General features: G+C 54.8%; 2 protein-coding genes across 5 annotated transcripts; one reads left to right on the top strand and one right to left on the bottom strand.

Annotated features, from left to right (window-relative positions):
* Positions 1 to 141: 141 nt before the first annotated feature.
* LOC132021129 (uncharacterized) lies at positions 142 to 6,809 on the top strand. Of its 3 annotated transcripts, none has more exons than XM_059405141.1 (4): positions 142 to 698; positions 4,647 to 4,815; positions 5,181 to 5,438; positions 5,739 to 6,809. In XM_059405141.1, exon 4 carries the CDS (start codon positions 5,816 to 5,818, stop codon positions 6,776 to 6,778), a length of 963 nt encoding a protein of 320 aa, XP_059261124.1. In that variant the 5' UTR covers positions 142 to 698; positions 4,647 to 4,815; positions 5,181 to 5,438; positions 5,739 to 5,815; the 3' UTR covers positions 6,779 to 6,809. The 3 variants fall into 3 exon arrangements, with proteins under 3 accessions (XP_059261124.1, XP_059261123.1, XP_059261122.1); XM_059405140.1 differs by having other exon boundaries at positions 4,408 to 4,815; XM_059405139.1 differs by having other exon boundaries at positions 4,387 to 4,815.
* Positions 6,810 to 7,513: 704 nt separating this feature from the next.
* Positions 7,514 to 16,360, bottom strand: KLF11 (KLF transcription factor 11). Of its 2 annotated transcripts, none has more exons than XM_059405136.1 (4): positions 16,174 to 16,360; positions 14,222 to 14,491; positions 12,058 to 13,021; positions 7,514 to 10,145 (listed from the first exon to the last, which is right to left on the bottom strand). In XM_059405136.1, exons 1-4 carry the CDS (start codon positions 16,213 to 16,215, stop codon positions 9,868 to 9,870), a joined length of 1,554 nt encoding a protein of 517 aa, XP_059261119.1. In that variant the 5' UTR covers positions 16,216 to 16,360; the 3' UTR covers positions 7,514 to 9,867. The 2 variants fall into 2 exon arrangements, with proteins under 2 accessions (XP_059261119.1, XP_059261121.1); XM_059405138.1 differs by lacking the exon at positions 16,174 to 16,360 and adding an exon at positions 15,003 to 15,085.
* Positions 16,361 to 18,111: the final 1,751 nt, after the last annotated feature.

Here is an 18,111-nt window from a genome sequence, read left to right as displayed (position 1 = left end):
TGATCAAAGATGAAAGCCATTTCTATTTTAATAATATAGATATTTCTCTTAAAAGTGGTTAATATTTTCTTTCTCACCACCAGACACATTAGGCCTTGAATTTCGTGATTTAAAATGTTTACAGTTTTACATCATTATTTTGTTAAAATGGAACGTATTTGGCCAGTTTCCTGCATTTTCCAGTGGAAACCTCACACAACCGTTCATGAGATGAAAGTATTCAGAAAAAGAAGGCGTCCCCCTGGGGCTACTACGGTCTGTGTCAGTGTCAAAGTGAGAACCCGTCATCAAAGCAAAGCAGTTGTTCTCAGGTCTTTTTTTTTTTTTTTTTTAAATTCCCTGAATTCAGGAAAGTATCTTCTGGACAGTGGCCAGCTGAATAAACTATGTGCCCCAGCTGTGAGGTGGAAGGTGGCCAAGTAGGCCCTGTGGGGCGCTGGCCCAGGGGGCGGCGGGGAAGGCCCAGGAGCCTACATGGGGTCCGAAGGCCTGTGGTGGCCACTCGCTGCTCCGGCCCTTCCTGGAGCAGCTCCATGCGCCCCGGGGGCCCCAGCACCCTGCTCTGGCTCCAGAGCTGAATGCGGGTCTTGTTCACAGATGGGGAGGGAAGAGGCTCCACTAGACGCAGGAAGAGAAAGGCTTCAGGGTCAAAACTGACAACGACACGTGTCGAGGTCTGGGACGTCTGAACTCCACAAGTGAGTCTCCCGGTTTCTGTGGTGGGCGCGCTCCATGGGGAGGTCGCAGAGGCCAGGAATCCAGGAAACACACTCTGTTCCTGGCTCTGAGAAATGTCATGGCCATTTCCCTGGGGCAGAGGCAGAGACATACTGTCCCCTCCTTCTGCCACTGGCGTTCCCAAGCCCCTCCTCTCCGGCCCCCGGGCTCCCAGCCTCATTCGGCCACCCTCCTCCTCACTGTGAGATGCGCTTTCCTGGGACGGGCCAAAGTCATCGTCTTTTTTTTTTTTTTTTTTTTAAAGATTTTATTTATTTGAGAGAGAAAGAGGGAGGGAGAGAGGAGGGGCAGAGGGAGAGAATCTCAAGCAGATTCCCCGCTGAGTGTGGAGCCCGACCTAGAGTCAGACGCTTTACTGGCTGAGCCACCCAGGTCCCCCTTGATGGTCGAAAGTCTTAGAACCACTTCCCACTGGGCTGCCCATCGTGAGCTGTGCTGCCCCTCAGGGAAGCCCCCCAGAGCCTCTGCACCTCCATCTCCTGACTCCCACGGCTGTGAGCCTCCCCTCCTCTGCCAGATGCCTGGTTCAGGCATGAGATCTGGTCTCCACCAGGGATGCCATGCTGTCCCCAGGGGCCGGCACACCTGTAGACATGTATTCAGTCCAGAGAGGGGAAAGGCTGTCAGAGAAGAGTAGCCATGGCTCCCCACAGAGGTCTAAGCCACGGGGGTGGCGGTCCTGCAGGAAGAAACCTTTCCTGGGTGCCAGGGAGAGGATAAACCACGTCAGAGGCTCTGAAGGCCCATGCCCTCTGCTAGGAAGAAGGTGGCATGGAGTCAGCCCTTCGCCACTGGGGCATATGGACCCCCCGAGGACTAATCTGACGGTAATAGGTGCGCAAGGCTGTACTTTCTGTGGTGAAGTCAGAGTTGGTTGCTTTCAGAGTTGGAAAGCAAAAGCTGCCTTTTCTGTGGGGTGTGGACCCCAGGAAGGAAAGGTGACCCTTATTTTAAGTCTCCGGGAGGCGACCATCCCATGGGCACCCCGTGGAGCCGGTCGGTGTCTGGGGTGTGGCCACATGGGAGGCTGGAAGTGTGTGTGGTTTCTTGTGGCACCAAGGGCCCAGGGCTGCCCTTCCAAGACCTGGGCTTCTGCCAGCGTCAGGGGCCTGTGGTCAGGGGTCAATAGTGACACCACTGGGCAGCGAGATCACAGCAGCAGCAGCCTTTAGGACTTCCTGGCTCAGCCCCTGGGGAGCTGCAGTTGGAAAGATCCCCATTTGGGCTCGCTAAGCCCCAAGAGATTTAGGACAATTTGTAGGGAAAGATGAGGAGCAGCAGAAGGAAGGGCTGAGTTTCCTACGAATCTGACAGGAGAGGATCTGAGTGGAAAATAAAAATAACACGGCCTTATGGGCTAGGGGGCCCTGGAGGGATAACAGACAGATGTGACAGGAATGAGCCAAGTCCCGTGCGAGCTCAGATGAGGGGGGAGCCGCTGGGGGTCTGGGTCCTGCTGTCCACACCGCTCCCTCCCTCATCCTTGGAGAACTTGGGGCAGGAAGGAGCCAGGCTCCCCGACGAGGCCGATCAGCTTCTCTCTGCAGCAAGAGCTGGGAGCGGGGGTCGGGGAGAGCCCGGTGCAGGGGGCGGAGGCCCGGACTCCTGTCTTGGCCTCACTTTCCAGCGAATGACTTGGGGATCTTAGCCGCCTCGTCTTTTCGGTGGACGGATGGCTCCTGTCCTTCCTACCACCCGCGGTTCCTGGGAGGCCTGACCCGCCCATGGCTGGCAGGGAGCTCTGTCAGGTAGCAGGTGGGGGCCTGGTCCCGAGGAAGGGGACCCTGTCGGGCCACTCGGTGTAGGTGGAACAGCTGGTCTGTGCTCCGCAGGAAGCCGGCTGGGTCTGGGCTTGGGGCCTTGGGGTTCTACCAAGAGGCAGAACTCTTCCTCGGGGACACCCCCAAGGTTACAAGTGAGGACCTGCGGCTTCCAGCCCCAGCTCTGCCTTTTCCTGGGGTTCCCTATACTAACGTTTCAGAGCTCTCCACAGCCGCGTTGTCGCCAGCCTGGGGAGCCTGTGCTCATCTGTGCCCCATGAGGCCAACCGCAGGCCCTGGCTCCCAGGGTTGGGATGCTGAGCCGGCGGGGCGTGGGGCTGGGGACTCCTGCACACGGAGCCCCAGGCCCAGCCACTGCCCTGCCCCCTCCGAGAGCCCTCGGTGCTCTGAGAAGCCCCGTCCTCAAGGAGCCCGGATCTAACCGTGCGGGGTCCCCCTTCGAGGAGCTGACAAAATTAGCAGCCCAGTGGCCCGAAAAGTGGGCACACGACCCCATGTGCACAGCTGCCTTCGGCTTCAGGTGCGGCCACGCTCCAGGCCGGTGCGCACACGGGTGGCTTAGGGCTCCCTCAGCGGATCTCCAGCGTCCTCTCGCAGTTTTCTCTCCCTTGGCTCTCTGTCCTTTGACCCCTCACCTCCTTGGTGTCCCTGGACCCTCAAGGCCATCTCCTCAACTCAGGGACTCCCCTGAGTCCTGCTTGGTTTCGCCTCCCTCCACTGTAACCTGGAAACTTCCTTAAGGCAGCCATCGGAGGCAATCGCTGGGTTCACCCCACTCGTTTCCTGTCTCTCAGGGGTTTCTCCACAGTCCAGGTCCTTGAAAATGCTAGATAGCGATTTTGTTTGGGTGGGTTGTCCCTTGCTGTTTTAAGATTTATTTATTTATTTATTTGAGAGAGAGACAGAGAGAGAGAGAACGCGTGGGAGGGGCAGAAGGAGAGAACTTCCAGCAGAGCCCATGCTGAGCACAGAGCCTGACTCAGGGCTCGATGTCACCACCCCGCGGTCACGACCTGAGCAGAAGCCAAGAGTCGGGGGCTCAGCCACCTGAGCCACCTGGGGGGCCCCTCCCTTGCTATTTCAGACGTGAGGGTGTACTCAGGTCTCGTTACGCTGTCTTGGTGGAAGTGAATCCATATTCCTCTGACTTTAAAGTTCATATTGTCACAAGTCGGCCCGTGGCAGTCCCTGAGAATGACCTCCTCCCTGTGTAGTACAGTCCCTGACACTTTTTTTTTTCCCAAAGATTTTATTTGTTTATTTGACAGATAGAGAGAGATCACAAGCAGAGGGAAAGAGAGCAGAGCAGAGCAGTTAGGATCCTTGGCTCCTTGGGTAGGAAACAACTAAGGTTTCGTTTGTTTGTTTGAAGTGGGCTCCACGCTGCGGGGCTTGAACTCACAACCGGAGATCAGACCTGAGCTGATATCAAGAGTCAGGCGCTTAACCAACTGCAGGCGCCCGTGCTAAGGTTTTCCTCTCCACACAGAATCAAAGTGCCCCGCTGAGCTCGGCGCGTGGCCCCTTGTCTTTACTTGGGTGTCATTTCATAAATAAGGACATTAAAGCTTAGAAGTATCCTTCAGCAGCTCACGGCTGGATGGCGTGGGCCTACCTCAGGCCAAATCAGCTCTGGACCCCAAAGCTGCCTGCAGGCAGGCCAGGGCCTGTCAGACCCTTGGCAGAAAAGAAGGCCGCTCAGGAGTCTGTCTGGATGGCTCAGTTGGATCAGTGTCTGACCCTCGATCTCGGCTCAGGTCATCATCTCAGGGTCCTGGGATCAAGTCCCAAGTCGGGCTCTGGGCTCAGTAGAGTTGGCCTCAGGATTCACTCTCACCCTCTGCCCCATCCCCTACCCCAAATAAAGAAATAAATCTTTAAAAACAAGCAAAGAAGAAAAGAAAAGAAGGCCGCAGTCTTCCGTGCTGCCCTCGCCCGGGGCCACCACTCCTCTGCATGCCGCCGTCCGACTGGACGCTGGGAGAGAGCACCGCCCGCCTCCTCCCTTTTCCGGTCAAGACCTCGCAGCCTTTGCCACTCAAAGCCCGTCTACTTCTGAGCATTCTTCCTGGGTCTGTGAGTCAGGGGTCTCCTGGCTCAACTCCAGCCCCGGCCTCACCCCTCCAGTTCCTCGAGTCTGACCCCAGCACGGAGCATGAATTCCCTCCATTTAACAAATACTGAAGAGTCACCTGGGCCTCCAGGATGCTAGGCCGTAGGGACCCAGGCCGGCCACGAGGACTGGCTGCCATCCTCGTCCTCAGGGAGGCCACGGTCTATGGAAGGGGACAAACAGGTAAACACGGAGGCGTGATCACAGGGACAGGTGCCAGGAAAGAAGGCTGGGCAGTGAGGGGAGGCGGTAGGGTGTTGGCAGGAAAGGGAGAGACGGAGCACAGACCCCCGTCCTCCCCACGTCCCTCGCCAGAATCCAGATGAGTCCACGGCACGTGTGGGCTGCTCCTCTCCTCCCACCCTGGGAAGCCCTCGGCCATACTTGCACGGCCCTTAGGGAGGACCCGAGGCTGCCCCCACCCAGGGTTGCCCCCTCCACTCCCACCAGGGCGGGCCCTCACAACGCACCCTGGGCACCTACAGCCTGGGGTGGGCGGGGGAGGGGGGGCCGGTGGCATCTTTGTCCCATGCCCGCTGCTGTTCCAGTCCAGGGCCTGGAAAACCTTCCCCTCGCCGTCAGTTCCCCTCCAGAAGACCTTCCCAGCAGCACAGGCCATCAGCCGCTCACGGCGCGGGGCTCCCCGCCCCTCTATCCTCTTTTATCTGCGTTCGGCTCAAAATGTTCCTCGTGTGTTTTCCCGTCTCACCTGCTGGACCGGGAGCTCCCTGGGGGCAGAGACTCGAATGAGTCATCTCCGGGTTTCTGCCCCCGCATGACGGGGGTTCATCCCGTGCTGCTGGATGGTGGGTAAATGGATGGCTGGGGTCTGGATGGGTGGAGGGGAAGGGGATGGCTGCGGGGGGGCGGGCAGCGGGAGGACGGGGAGGGGGTAGATGGGAGGTGAGTGGGAGGGTAGGTGGATGCAATATGCCAGTTTCTGGCATGTGGGACCCGACATTTTGGCAGGTAGATTAGACTTGTGATAAAATTCAATAAAATAGAACAAGTTTTCATCTTTAAGAGTGAGCCTCTAGGGTTTTTTTTTTTTGGTTGGGTTTTTTTTGTTGTTTTTTTAAAAAAGATTTTATTAATCTATTTGACAGACAGATTACAAGTAAGCCGAGAAGCAGGCAGAGACAGAGAGAGGGGGAAGCAGGCTCCCCGCTGAGCAGAGAGCCCAATGTGGGGCCCATCCCAGGACCCTGAGATCATGACCCGAGCCGAAGGCAGAGGCTTAACCGAGCACAAGCCCCATCATGGTGTGACTGTCATCTCCCTGGACACGTGCCTCTCCCAGCACTTGGCTTGTGGCATCTTGTTTCTTCTTTATCATCTTGCTTGTTGGCTAGTTTGCCCTCTGAGCTCAGTGAGGCACGCCGGGGAGAAGCAGCCCATCCGTAGAACCGGCTCAAGGCGATCCCGGACCGCACTAAGCTTCGTAGAGGGCTGTAAGAGGACTTTGGGGACAGACCCTCCTCACTTAGAGGGGACTGTGTCTCACCCCTCTAGGGTGGGGAAGCCTGGCCTCGGGGCTTTCTCCCAGGAGCGGCCCAGCCATCAGGAAAATGTCTCAAGTTCTTCACTGTGGAAGTCCCTAAACAAAGAGGCAGGGGGAAGCATGGGGACCGTGGATGTTACAGGAAGCAGTCAGAACCCTGGGGACAAGAGGAAAGACAGCAAGTACAAATTCACAAAGCTGAAGGTACCAAGCTTATGGCTGTCCCCCGGAAACAAAGGTATTCGGAGCTGGAGAGACTTCCCCGGGAGGACTGCGGGACACAAACCCATTATGATCCTTCACCACTCCCCGCCCCCACCCTGGCGCACACCCACGACCAGGAGTCACGTGGCCTCCAGAATCACGCCCCAGGGGCCCAGGAAGGCAGGGAGCCCACCGGACTGCCACAGACGGCGCAGGAAGCGAGGAAGGAGTCCAGGGGCCTCCAAGGTTTCAGGTGTACGCCCTGTTCTTGTGTTAAAGACAGTGGGCTGGGCCGCTGGGGTGGCTCAGCGGGTTGAAGCCTTTGCCTTCGGCTCGGGTCACGATCTCTGGGTCTTGGGATGGAGCCCTGCATCGGGCTCTCTGCTTGGCGGTAAGACTGCTTCCCTTCCTCTCTCTGCCTGCCTCTCTGTCTACTTATGATCTCTGTCAAATAAATAAAATCTTAAAAAAAAAAAAAGACGGCTTCACTGTGAGAAGTGAGCGTGGGAGAGATGAAGAGTTTGGTCAAGTTCGAGAAGCCGACTGGACGCTCGTCGGAGGGGACGGCTGGATGTGGGACCCCGCTGCTCGGTGAGAGGGGCCAAGGACGGACAGGCACGCGGGGCTCTGCGGTGGAGGCTCTTCCTAAGGCACGAGATGGGCCGCGAGCACCACGGTCGCGAGGTGAGCAGGGAGCGGAGGGGCCCGGCGCGAGGAAGGCCAGAGTGTGGCCGGCGGGGGTGATCGGCTCTGTGCGGGGCCGCTGCCACAGGAGCACGACGGCTGGGGCCTGAGCTCCGCACATCTCAGCTCGCTCGGCCGGCTGTGGAGGCACAGCGCCGGCTGCCGTGGGCCCGAGGGCAGGAGCCTGTCAAGCCGGGGCTGGACGGGGAGGGAGGGAGGAAGAGACTCCCGCTCGCTCTGCCTCCCGCCGCAGGCCACCCCGCCGTCACCGTCCCAACCTGTCCGAACCGCAGCAGCGTCCGAGGGGTCACAGCCCCTCACACTTTCCCAGCGGACCCTCCCAGGAACCTACAGGGCGTCCTGGGAGCTGAGCAGAGCCCCGGAAAACAGAGGGGAGGCTCCGGGAGGGCCAACGCGCAGTGAATGTTGTAGACTCTGTGCTGGGAAGACAGCGGGTACGTTCTGACGCGGCTACACGACACAGGACACAAGTCCAGTTTGCAAATCAAAAAGGTTTTATAGGATTCAAAGCAAAAAGTTACATCACACATACTCATTTAAATAACAAGTCAAAGTCTGTTACAGAAAACATAATTCCAAAGCATTTTCAATTTTATTACTGAAACTACTTAAAAAGGCTCCAAGTCAAAAAAAAAAAAAAGACGAAGCAAAATTGCTCAGGCGATAAAGTGCACTGGGGGGAGGGGCGCGCTCTGCTTCCGGGGCCCAGAGGCGCTGCCGCCGCGGCCTCCGCGCGGAGATAACGCAAGGCCCCGGGTTCCTGGGACACTGTTCCTTCGATGGAAACTCTCCCAATTTACAGTTCTCAGTCAACAGAGTGGGGGGAATGTCATTTACAGAAGGTATTTCTAAATCCCATCAGGAAATGGAAGTTTGGGTCAAAACCATTTTTAACACAGCTATTCCTTAGAAACGACACTGCTGGGAGACCGACCTCTAACGCCACAAGTAACCCAACACTCTGAGACCTTGTATCATCCACCAGAACGTTAGTCGGACTTCCATTATTTGGCATAATTAAGAAAAATACCCAAATTTAATGCCATTCAGCGGCACAGACACAGAGATGTTTTTGTTGATTTAAGACAGAAGTGGGAGAAGACTGCACAGTGGGGAAGCATGAACTATATACATTCAATTACGTTCTTTTGCAACGGCGTTGTCTGATAAGCTGCAGGAAAAGTCGACTAGGAAATGTCCAAAAATCTGGAAGCCCTCAGACACACGCCAGCATTCGGCACTCAGCCGTGCGCGTCGCAAGCAGCTGACACCAAAGGGCGACTTGCCGGGTATCAAGCAACACATAGTGACTCACCACGTGATGATGACCAGGCTAAAAGGACCCGAACATAAAAGCTAATCGTATTTATTCAATATTTCACGTTACCATCATTTTAGTAAAAGTAAATGCCAATGACTAAGAGGCAGAGACAAAACCTAAATGCATTCGACACAAAAAAAAAACCCCTTCCCAGGCTTGTGTTGCCTGGATTCCTGCCGCCGCCCACCGTGAGCAGCTCAGCGACTGCCCGGACCCTGCACTGCGGCCTCTATAGAGAATCAGGACCTGAGATCGCACGGGTCCAAAGTGGTGCCCAGGGTCTATTTTCTAAGCAGACTGCAGAACACCCCATTCCAAGTCATTCTGTTTGATCAACTTTCTTCAAATATAATGAACGAAAGGCGAGCAGAGTAGCATTGACTGGACGTAACTAGCATTTCTCCTGTAGTTCTCTGAGTTTAATCACTAGGGGACTCAGAACCTCAGAGCTGGATTGTTTGCAGGTCCGCTTCGCCCCAGCTAAACTGTATTTTGGTGGAAAGTTCCTCCAACCGCTAAGGACCTTTCCTTCTCTAAGAAGTTACTCTACTCAAAAAATACGCTAAGGCCACAGAAAAAGAAGTCAACAGATTATAAACAAAGCGGCTGAGTTTGAGAGCTTACGTTATCTTTGTTCTGGTGTTTGAGGTACAAACAAACTGAGTAACTTGCTCTCAGCAGAGCCACGGCCCCAAAGGACACTCAGACCCCACAGCTCACTGTTCACCGGGTCTCTGTCGGGTATTTTAAATGACCCCCTGGGGTACATTCTTTACAAGTCACACCATGGACACAGGTAAATGACTAGACCTATATAACCAAATTTTAATTCTTTAGGCTCCAGCCTTAAGGAATTGTTGCCTGGAATTTCTCTTGAAAATGCTATGAAAAAGCTAAACTCAAGTTCTTCCCCTCCTTCCCCCCTCATTTAAGAAGCCCCTATTCAACCAGTTCTGGTTCTAAAAAATTCGTAGACCTAAAAGGCCCGATGACAGACTCGTGGTTTTTGTTTCTTTGTCTTTTTCTGTGGCTGAATAATGTGCCAAATTTACCAAAAGTAGAGTTATTATGAAAACCATTGTTGAACACTGAAAAGAAGACTGTAAAATCACTATCTAGAAATTGGTGGTTGGAACACCAACAATATAAATATTGTAATAAAAAACAGTATAAAAATTAGTACCCTGTCTCAGTTCTACAAAACATGAATAGAAAGGTTGTAAAAATCCAGATTTTGTAAACTTTATTGCCGAAATGTCGGTTTGAATGCTGGTGATTCAGATGATCCAATTTTCTTCCATTTCCTCAAAAAAACTTGTGAAACTCCAAAAGAGATTGAACAGGGTCCCAACCAAAACAGGAAAAGTTTAACATACTCCATCAGAACCAGCTCCCCCTTTCTCCTGCAACAACCCCCCCCCCCCTTTTTTTGGGAGAGAAAACCATCAGTTCCTGCTCCAGAAAACTGCCTCCACCAACTGCCGGGCAGCTCCCGGCTGAGCGCTCAGGCGGAGGCGGGCACGGCCCCCGGGGCCCCCGGCTTCTCGGCCGAGGCGAGCGCGCTGAGCCGGCCCAGCTCCGCCTGCCAGCCCGGGGCCTTCCGCGTGGTCACGTGGCGCCGCGCGTGCTTGGTCAGGTGGTCGCTGCGCATGAAGCGGCGCTCGCACGCGGGGCACGCGAACTTCTTCTCCCCGGTGTGAGTGCGGCGGTGGCGAGACAGTTCGTCGGAGCGAGCAAATTTTTTATCACAGCCGTCCCAGTTACAGTTAAAAGGCTTCTCTCCTAAAGGGGGAGAAAACACACGTTCAAGGAAACGTAAACACTCGGCAGCTTCCCGAGCTGGGGAACTCAGACGTTTTTTAAATTTTGTTCGTCAAACTCTGGGAAAGTCGTGTCCTGTTATTCCGCACCCGGCTGTCCGAACGTCAAGAAATCCTCCCCTTCTTGTTGCCGCGCCTGAGATGTAGGTCGGGGCCCAAAGATGTCAAACTAATCTCACATTTCCGAATTTTCTTTTTTTAAAAAAGATTTACCCATTTGAAAGCGAGCGTGTGTGTGCAGGTGTGTGCGCGAGCGTGCAGCGGGGAGGGGTAGAGAGTCTCAAGCAGATTCTGCATTGAGCGTGAAGTCCAACTCGGGGCTTGATCCCACAATCCCAAGATCATCCGAGCTGAAACCAAGAGCTCGATGCCCAATGGACTACACCACCAGGGTTCTTCTCAAATGTATTTTAAAATAAAAATAAATCTCTCGTTATAGCTTAGGTTAGGGGGAAGATTCTTGAAAAGAATAATTCCCTACCTCAAGTGCAGCCCCTTAGGGGCGCCTGGGTGGCTTAGTCACGTTTTAATAGAGATTATTAGACTCTATTAGATTAGAGATTAGTCTCTATATTTTTTAAGATTTTATTTATTTATTTTTCTTATTTCTTATTTATTTACTTGTTTTTATTTATTTATTTATTTATTTGACAGATCACAAGTAGGCAGAGAGGCAGGCAGCGAGAGGAAGGGAAGCAGGCTCACCACTGAGCAGAGAGACCAATGCGGGGCTGGATCCCAGGACCCTGAGATCATGACCTGAGCCAAAGGCAGAAGCTTAACCCACTGAGCCACCCAGGCATCCCACTAGACTCTGTTCATTGGCTGAGTGGGAGCCGGCACGATTAGAGCTCTAATGAGCTCCAAGCCCCGCACCGATCTGAAGTGCATTTTGGAAGACAACACAACAGGGACTCACTGCTGTCCTACAGGCCGTTAGCGGACATTCTGGTGGAAGGGGGTTCCACGACCAGGTTCATGACACACGTCTTTTTTACAGACTGTGACCTGCTACTGTGCTTACAACTTATGTGTGTGTGTGAACTTCTGACAGGCGAGTTTCACAGACTCCTTAACCAAAGGAGCCTTAAAAACAAGAGAGCCGCGAACATCTGAAATATTCTAACGGGACTTACGAAGGCCTACAGTCTACCAGACCTTGGTCAAAGCCAGAGCTACCGGCCCCCTGGAGCTGCAGAAACGTAAGCTTAACGAAAATGAAAAAGTCACTTCCTTAGTCACACTGTCCACATTGCAGCTGGTGGCTACCTTAACTGGACAGGGAGTATTTCTCTCATCATCAAAAATTCTCTCGGAGCAGGCTGACAAGATAATAAAGGTATTACTAAGTCACAGTTTCTTGGATGACTTCTCCTTCTGAATTAGAAACGATACATTCTCAACATAAGAACACTGCATCCCCTTCAAGTTCGCACATTTTCGAATTTAAACTTTTCCATGCTGTAGGGCCCTTTCTCCATAGTGAACCAAAGTAAGTTACACTGATGTTTCTTGAATGTGAAATGCACATTTTCTAAAACACAGAAAGACTGAGGAATCTACAACATAAACAAAAGGGGCAACATGAGCGTCACCCTAAAAACCTATCAAAGGGACCACAATCCTAGAACTACACCACATTTTACCTACTGGGATAAGCTGATGACATGTTCTAGAAAAACCAATAATGGCTGCACTAATGTTAATCCCAATCCCTATAAGACTCTGAAGGCTTTTCGGAACCAAAGAAAAACAGGCAGCCCTCCGCCTTCTCTGGGGGATCTCATGTTTCCCTCCCAGTCCAGGAAGGCTCAGCGTGTGGTTCTTCACCGCAGGCTCTGGAGCTCTAACATCCCACCAGCCTTCAAACTCACCTGTGTGGGTGCGAAGATGAGCCTTGAGGTGGGAACTTTTGAAGTAGGTTTTCCGGCAACCTGGGAAGTTGCAAACATAATTTCTCCTTCGGGAAAAGTCTACCTGAGGGGCACAGTTTTGACCGGAGGCAATGAATACTGGGGCAGGGGCGAGGGGCAAGAACTTGCTATTCCCCACAGCCACGACACTGGACGCTGAGGTGGCAGGCTGGGGGAGGGCCGCCTGGGGTAGGACCAGCATCACAGCTCCCTGAGGCACAGGCGGTCCCACGAACACAGGCTGGGGCACTGCAGCAGCATGGGGAAGGATGGGTTTGACAGTCCCTGCAGACACTTGGGGAGGAGGTTTCAGAAAAGCTGAGAACATGCCACTCTGTCCAGTCACAGGGATCATTTGGCAAAAGACAGGGGAACTGGGGACAGGGACAGAAATCAGAGGGGTGGCTTTCCTTGGCAAGTCACTTTCATAATTCTTTGGTGAGCAGGTTTGAATTACAACAGGCCACCCTGCCTGCTGGCCTTTGTCAACGGGGACCAGGCCACCAGACTTGTGCAAGCAAGGCTGACACGACACCGAGTTAGTGTTCAGTAGACTGTCTGTGAGCTGCGTGCCCAGCGAAGCTTCAGGATGTCCCAGAAACTGTGCTTCTCCTTCCCTGTTGATGGAAAGTTGGCATTCTGGAATCTGGGCAGTAGGCAACTGACCAGAAGCAGGACTCCCCGCCGTGTGACGGATGACACTTGTCACCATGGGCCTGCAGGGGGTGCTGGAGGCTGGCTCCAGTGACTCCATCTTCAGATCCGGAGGGCCCCTCTCAGCCTTCCTGCTCAACACTTTGGCTGCCCCAGCAGAAGCTGGGGTGATGGTCTTGACCATGCACGCTTTGGAATCAGTTACTTGGGAAGGAACAGGTGTCCCCGTCGATGGCTCCACAAGATCAGGGCTCTGAGGAGGAGTCATGCACTTTAAAAAAAAAAAAAATACCGTGTGAAAAGGTTGTTGTGGTTAAATTTTAAAAGGACTTACTTTGATCACCGTGTCCCTCATGCCTTTTAAAAATTATGTAGGAAAGACTCCTCTGCGCCTGCTCACAACGGCACCCAGTGGATTTCCAGACCACGTGAAGGACTGCACTTTCTAAGCTTCTCCCCATTTCCTGTTCGCTCCCAAACCAAACCACTTGCTTAATTTTAAAAATGTCAGTTCCACCCCTGAGCTTCCACAGCTACTGAAACAAGCAATTGAAGTACAAGAACTCCAAATGAGGAAGCAAATTTATATTCAAAATAAGAGCTTTTCACAGTAGTTTTTGATTCTCAAACCTTATTTATTTATTATTATTATTTTTTAGATCCCAATGCTAATCATTTAACACACACTTACCCAGTGCCTACCAGATGCCAGGTAAAAACCCGTCAGAATGATCCTCCAAAGGCCATGCTCTAACCAGTGGCTCTAAGTGAACCAAGCCTCTCCTGCTCCCACTTACTGTCAGCCTCCCTGTGGGAGAGCTCAGTGCCAAGTAAGTCTGCCAGGAGCTGCTGGCCCGCTACTGGCACAACTCTCTCCCCTGCCCACAAGTCCCTTCTCATCCCTCTCCCCAAGCCCGCTTTCCATGCTCTCCTTCCAGGGCAAGCCTCCAGCCCAAGACAATCAGATTCTAATTTTCACATCTGTTAGCCCACTCTCAATTTCTCCAAGCGGAGAAGCAACCTCTCCCAACGCTTCTGTAGCTCTGGCAAGTTACGAGGACAAAAACACAAACCAGGCTTGACTGCACTCAGCTCGCACAGGTAAGAAGTGAGGCTCTCCAGGGAGGAAGAGGCCAGGATTGCAACCCAGCTAATTACGGCTGATGCCAAAGCACGGGCCGCTTCTAGCTGTGACCCGTGTATCCTGATCCCACGCTGAGTCACCTGGGGGAAGCCAAGCCCCCACCCTAGAGTTCCCCAGGAAAGCAAGTACATTTCACTTTCTCACATCACTCTGTAGCTTTCCCCCTACGAACATTTCAGCACTGGGGCTGCAAGCTATGATCTATTAATGGAAAGAACGTATTTTCGAGAAGTAGGAGAAGTTTTCACCCTCCGGACCCACGTCTTCGGCACATTCATCTAACCCACTCCAGTCACTACACAAAATGCTCTCCTCCCTATTTCTTACCAGAGTCGATAAAGAGTCGAAGTCCTTTGGTAGCTCAGGCGTGGCTGTGTCCACATGCACAGTGCTGGTGACGTCCCCAGGGTCAGAGACAGGTGTGAGGGGTCTTATCTTTAACAGGTCACCTTTCTGGGATCTTTGACCCCAGGAGCTCATGCAAACAAGAGCCTCAACTGCTTCGATGTCATTCTGCTCCAAGATACTGCATGTAGACCTTTCACTATCATGCCTTTTTCTCTCCAGGATTGACTCACAGATGTCCATGATGTCCACCTAAACGCGACACAACACAAAGGCTTCTCAGTCCAGGGGAGAGAGACAAGGTAACCCTGATGGGCACGTGGGTACGTACACCAAGCGCCTGCTCTATGCACGTGACACACACATGAAGCTCAACACACAACATGCTCTGTAGTCTAGGAAAACACGTCAACAGAACATTGACCACAATTTCACTTTTAAGCCAGCATTCTGAAGAGTGAATATGACTGGACTTGGCTGGCAAGCAGTTTCCATGGAAAACCCTGACTCTTAAGAAAAGTTAAGTTCGTGTTTTCCTTCAGCAATGATCATTTAAGACTTTAATCCCGGAGCTATGAGCCAAAGTGGCCAGTGTGACGCTGTCCAGCTGGGAGGAGAAACGGACACCAGCTCCAAGCCTTCAGCTGGCTGAGAGGACACATGGCTCTTCAGAGTTGGCAAAGCCGGCAGAAAAGCGTCCCTACAGATGCATTTTTGGCAACTCTGAGGCACTCAGCACAGTCTTCTCAAGTCAGGGCATTACCATGGCAGAACTTTCCAGTGGCTCAACTCTAACAGCGCCAAGAAGGGGAGCCCATGCTGGTTGAGCCTTGTTCCTTACTCAGGAACAGTCACTCCTCACTGCCACAGGGCTAGCAAGGAGATAAGAAAAAGAATTTTAAAAATCTAGCACAGCCCAAGAGACAATTGTCCTTCCTGTTTTGTCAAACCATCCTTTTTCAGCAGGGGTGGGAGGGGTGGAAAGAGAAGTGACTGGAATCAAATGATGTCCTCCCAAAGACCCCGTCCATTCTCTAAAGATCTGTTTCCACTTGGCTTGCCCGAGCGAACATGGAATCCCTCCGTCCCCACCAGGTCCCTCTGCAGTGCACGCTGGTAAAGTGCCCGCCTTTGCAAGTGGGGGCACTTTAAAGAGCACTTAAAGTGCTCTTTAAAGTGCCACTGTGGCCCCACAGCCGGGGCCTCGGAACCCTGAGGCCACAGGTATGGGGCTGTCGCCTCCTCCCTGGACCACCACGGGCAGGATGTCTGGAGGCACACAGGGCTCCCACACCTCTCTCTCAGGCCCTCAGGGCCCGGCAGTCTCGAGGACCGAAGTCCTAGGTCTAGCCAGCCAGCTCACTCCCAGGGCCCTCAGGCCCAACACTGAGGGCTACGACTAAGAAGAGTGCCCCACCTGACCCCTAGACACCCACCTCCGCTTGCGCCTTCCCGCCAACTTTGCCCCGCCCCCCCCCCCTTGCCCCCCCCCCCCCCCCCCTCCCGCCAGCTTTGCCCCGCCCCCCCCCCGCCCCCTGCAGCGCCTTCCCGCCAGCTTTTGCCCCGCCCCCTATCCCCCTCCACCGCCGCTCGCCGAACACCCGCCGCCCGCGTGTCGCGTTCCCGCCAGCCGCGCCCCGCCCAACGGCCGCCTCCTCACACGGCCTGGTGACGTCATGGCTGGAAATAGCCCCGCGCCGGGAGCCGGCGGCCGCTGCGGAAACGCCAGACAAAGCTACGCGTAGGGCGGCGCGGGGCACACGCCCCCGGCCGGCCGGACGCGTCCCCTGCCCCTCCCAGCTCTGGGGCCCGCTCTGGCCCCGCACCGCGCGGCCGCCACAAAGCCCCGTGCATTCCTGCCCTCCTCCGCGCCCGAGCCCCGCACAGGCGGCACGTCCCCGCCTCGCCCCTCGCTCAGATGGGCGTCCACTCACCGCACGCGCGTCGCCCGGGCCCGCGGAGCCCGGAGTGTGCATGGTGCCGGCGGCACGGAGGCAACAAAGCAGCCGCGGGGCGGGAGCTCGGCGCACGGCTGCAGTCGCACGTGCGCCGCGGGAGGCGGCGACCCGGAGCCCCTGCAGCCCGCGGGAGCCTCCGCCCGCTCGCGCCGCTCTGCCCCGGCGCGGCCCTCGCGGTGCGGGAGGGGCGGGGCGGCCGCGGAGGGAGCGGCCGTGGGGGCGTGGCGCGAAGGCAAACCAAAATACACCGCGCCCCGCCGGGGCGGGGCCGGGTGCCCGCCAGCCAATCCGCGCCCGAGCTTTACGCTGCAGGCCAATGGGCGCCGCGGGGAGCCGCGTGATCGGAGCCTGGCCGCGGCGTGATCTGGCAGGGCGGGATGCGGCACGTGTTTTGGTCGGAGTGAGGGGCGGGGCCTGAGGCCCTGGAAAGTAGGGGAAAGGTCCCGGCGGCCGCGGCGGCTGCTGCTGGAGGGAAGGGCGGGGGGGGGGGGAGTCCCGGGGCTGGGGAGGGGGGGCGCGCTTAAAGAGGTCCCTCTCGCGACCTGCCCAAGCGCAGGTCCCCATGGAGTGAATTCGTCCGGTAGAGGGAACCCAGCAGGTTCTGCTTGCTTGTTTTTTGTTTCTATTTTTGTTCTTCAATTTACCTCTGGTTGGCTCCCAGGAGTGCATCCCTGAGGGAAAGCTGGTTGGCTGCAGGTGACGTTTCTGCCTCCATGGCTTCTTTCTGCAGGCTCCCAGGGCCCAATCTTCTAGACGTGGGTCTGCCTTTTCCTCCCTTCCCAGGCAGCTCTGGGCCCCTTTTCCACTCTTTTAAGGGGAGTGGGGTGAACCAAGATCTGAAGGGTGCCTGGTGACACCCTCCCATTCTTCCCAACCCGGTGGAAGCATTACCCCCTCCAGGAAGTCCTCTGGCTTGAATGACAGGGATACGCACTGGCATCTTCCCTGCGTACTTGGGTTGCCCCTGTCTCTGAGTGTGGTTTACCTTCTTCTGCAGCTCTAAGTTCTTTTTTTCTTTTTTTTTTTTTAAGATTTTATTTATTTATTTGACAGACAGAGATCACAAATAGGCAGAGAGGCAGGCAGAGGAGGAAGCAGACTCCCTGATGAGCAGAGAGCCCAATGGATGCGGGGCTTGATCCCAGGACCATGATCATGACCTGAGCCGAAGGCAGAGGCTTAAACCACTGAGCCACCCAGGTGCCCCTGCAGCTCTAAGTTCTTGAAGATCAGGGACCAGGCTGTGTTTATGTGTACCCCTCCAGCCTGCTGCTCGGCGTGGGACAACGCCGCATCCACCCACAGGGCCCACGGTGGCTGAGCTGTGATATGGGTGGGCGCAGCCAAGGGTCAGAGGCCACCGTGAGGTGTCTTCCGCCCTAAAAGCAAACTGCTGGACTAGGTATAGGATCCATACCTGCGCTGTGGGGGCTCTGCTCTGGGCAAGAGGAGCCCTGGGCCCAAGGGACAGGCCACAGGAGCATGCAGGGTTTCCTGGTAAGGCAGCAGGGGAGGCCCTGGGATCAGGGTACTGCTTCTCCTCATAGTTCTGCGCTGTTGGGTGGACAGGGGTAAGCAAACCAACTACTCTCCATTTCTTCTTCAGTTTCACCCTGGCACCTTTTAGGATCTGTTGCTTTTCTGTTTCTTTAGTTATTTATTAATTGTCTCCCCTCCCTAGGTTGGCAGCTTGTCCCAGTCACTGCGGAACAACCCCCCTCCCCACTGCCGCCCGGTGCCTGGCTCAGTGCAGGAACTCGGTAACCATTGGTTGAATGGATGAATGAAGGCAAAACACCTACTGCCCCTCCCTCCCAACCTGGCCATCCTGCAGACAGCTCTAATTCTGTGTCCTTGAGACTAAACTCACGGTCTGCCCGAATCTGCATTTCTCATCTCTGGGCAGGGCATCAC

Source organism: Mustela nigripes, chromosome 7 (assembly GCF_022355385.1).
Source record: "Mustela nigripes isolate SB6536 chromosome 7, MUSNIG.SB6536, whole genome shotgun sequence".
NCBI lineage: Eukaryota > Metazoa > Chordata > Mammalia > Carnivora > Mustelidae > Mustela > Mustela nigripes.
Note: the sequence above shows the minus strand (reverse complement) of the source record. Positions and strands in the feature narration are given on the sequence as shown.

Excerpts from the sequence above, each read along its gene's own strand:
- LOC132021129 (XM_059405141.1), top strand. The coding sequence starts at position 5,816 with ATGTGGGGCCCATCCCAGGACCCTGAGATCATGACCCGAGCCGAAGGC.
- KLF11 (XM_059405136.1), bottom strand. The coding sequence starts at position 16,215 with ATGCACACTCCGGGCTCCGCGGGCCCGGGCGACGCGCGTGCG. Across the intron at positions 14,492-16,173 it reads GCCCGGGCGACGCGCGTGCG|GTGGACATCATGGACATCTG; the intron begins GTGAGTGGACGC and ends TGTCGCGTTTAG. Across the intron at positions 10,146-12,057 it reads TCATCTTCGCACCCACACAG|GAGAGAAGCCTTTTAACTGT; the intron begins GTGAGTTTGAAG and ends CTCCCCCTTTAG.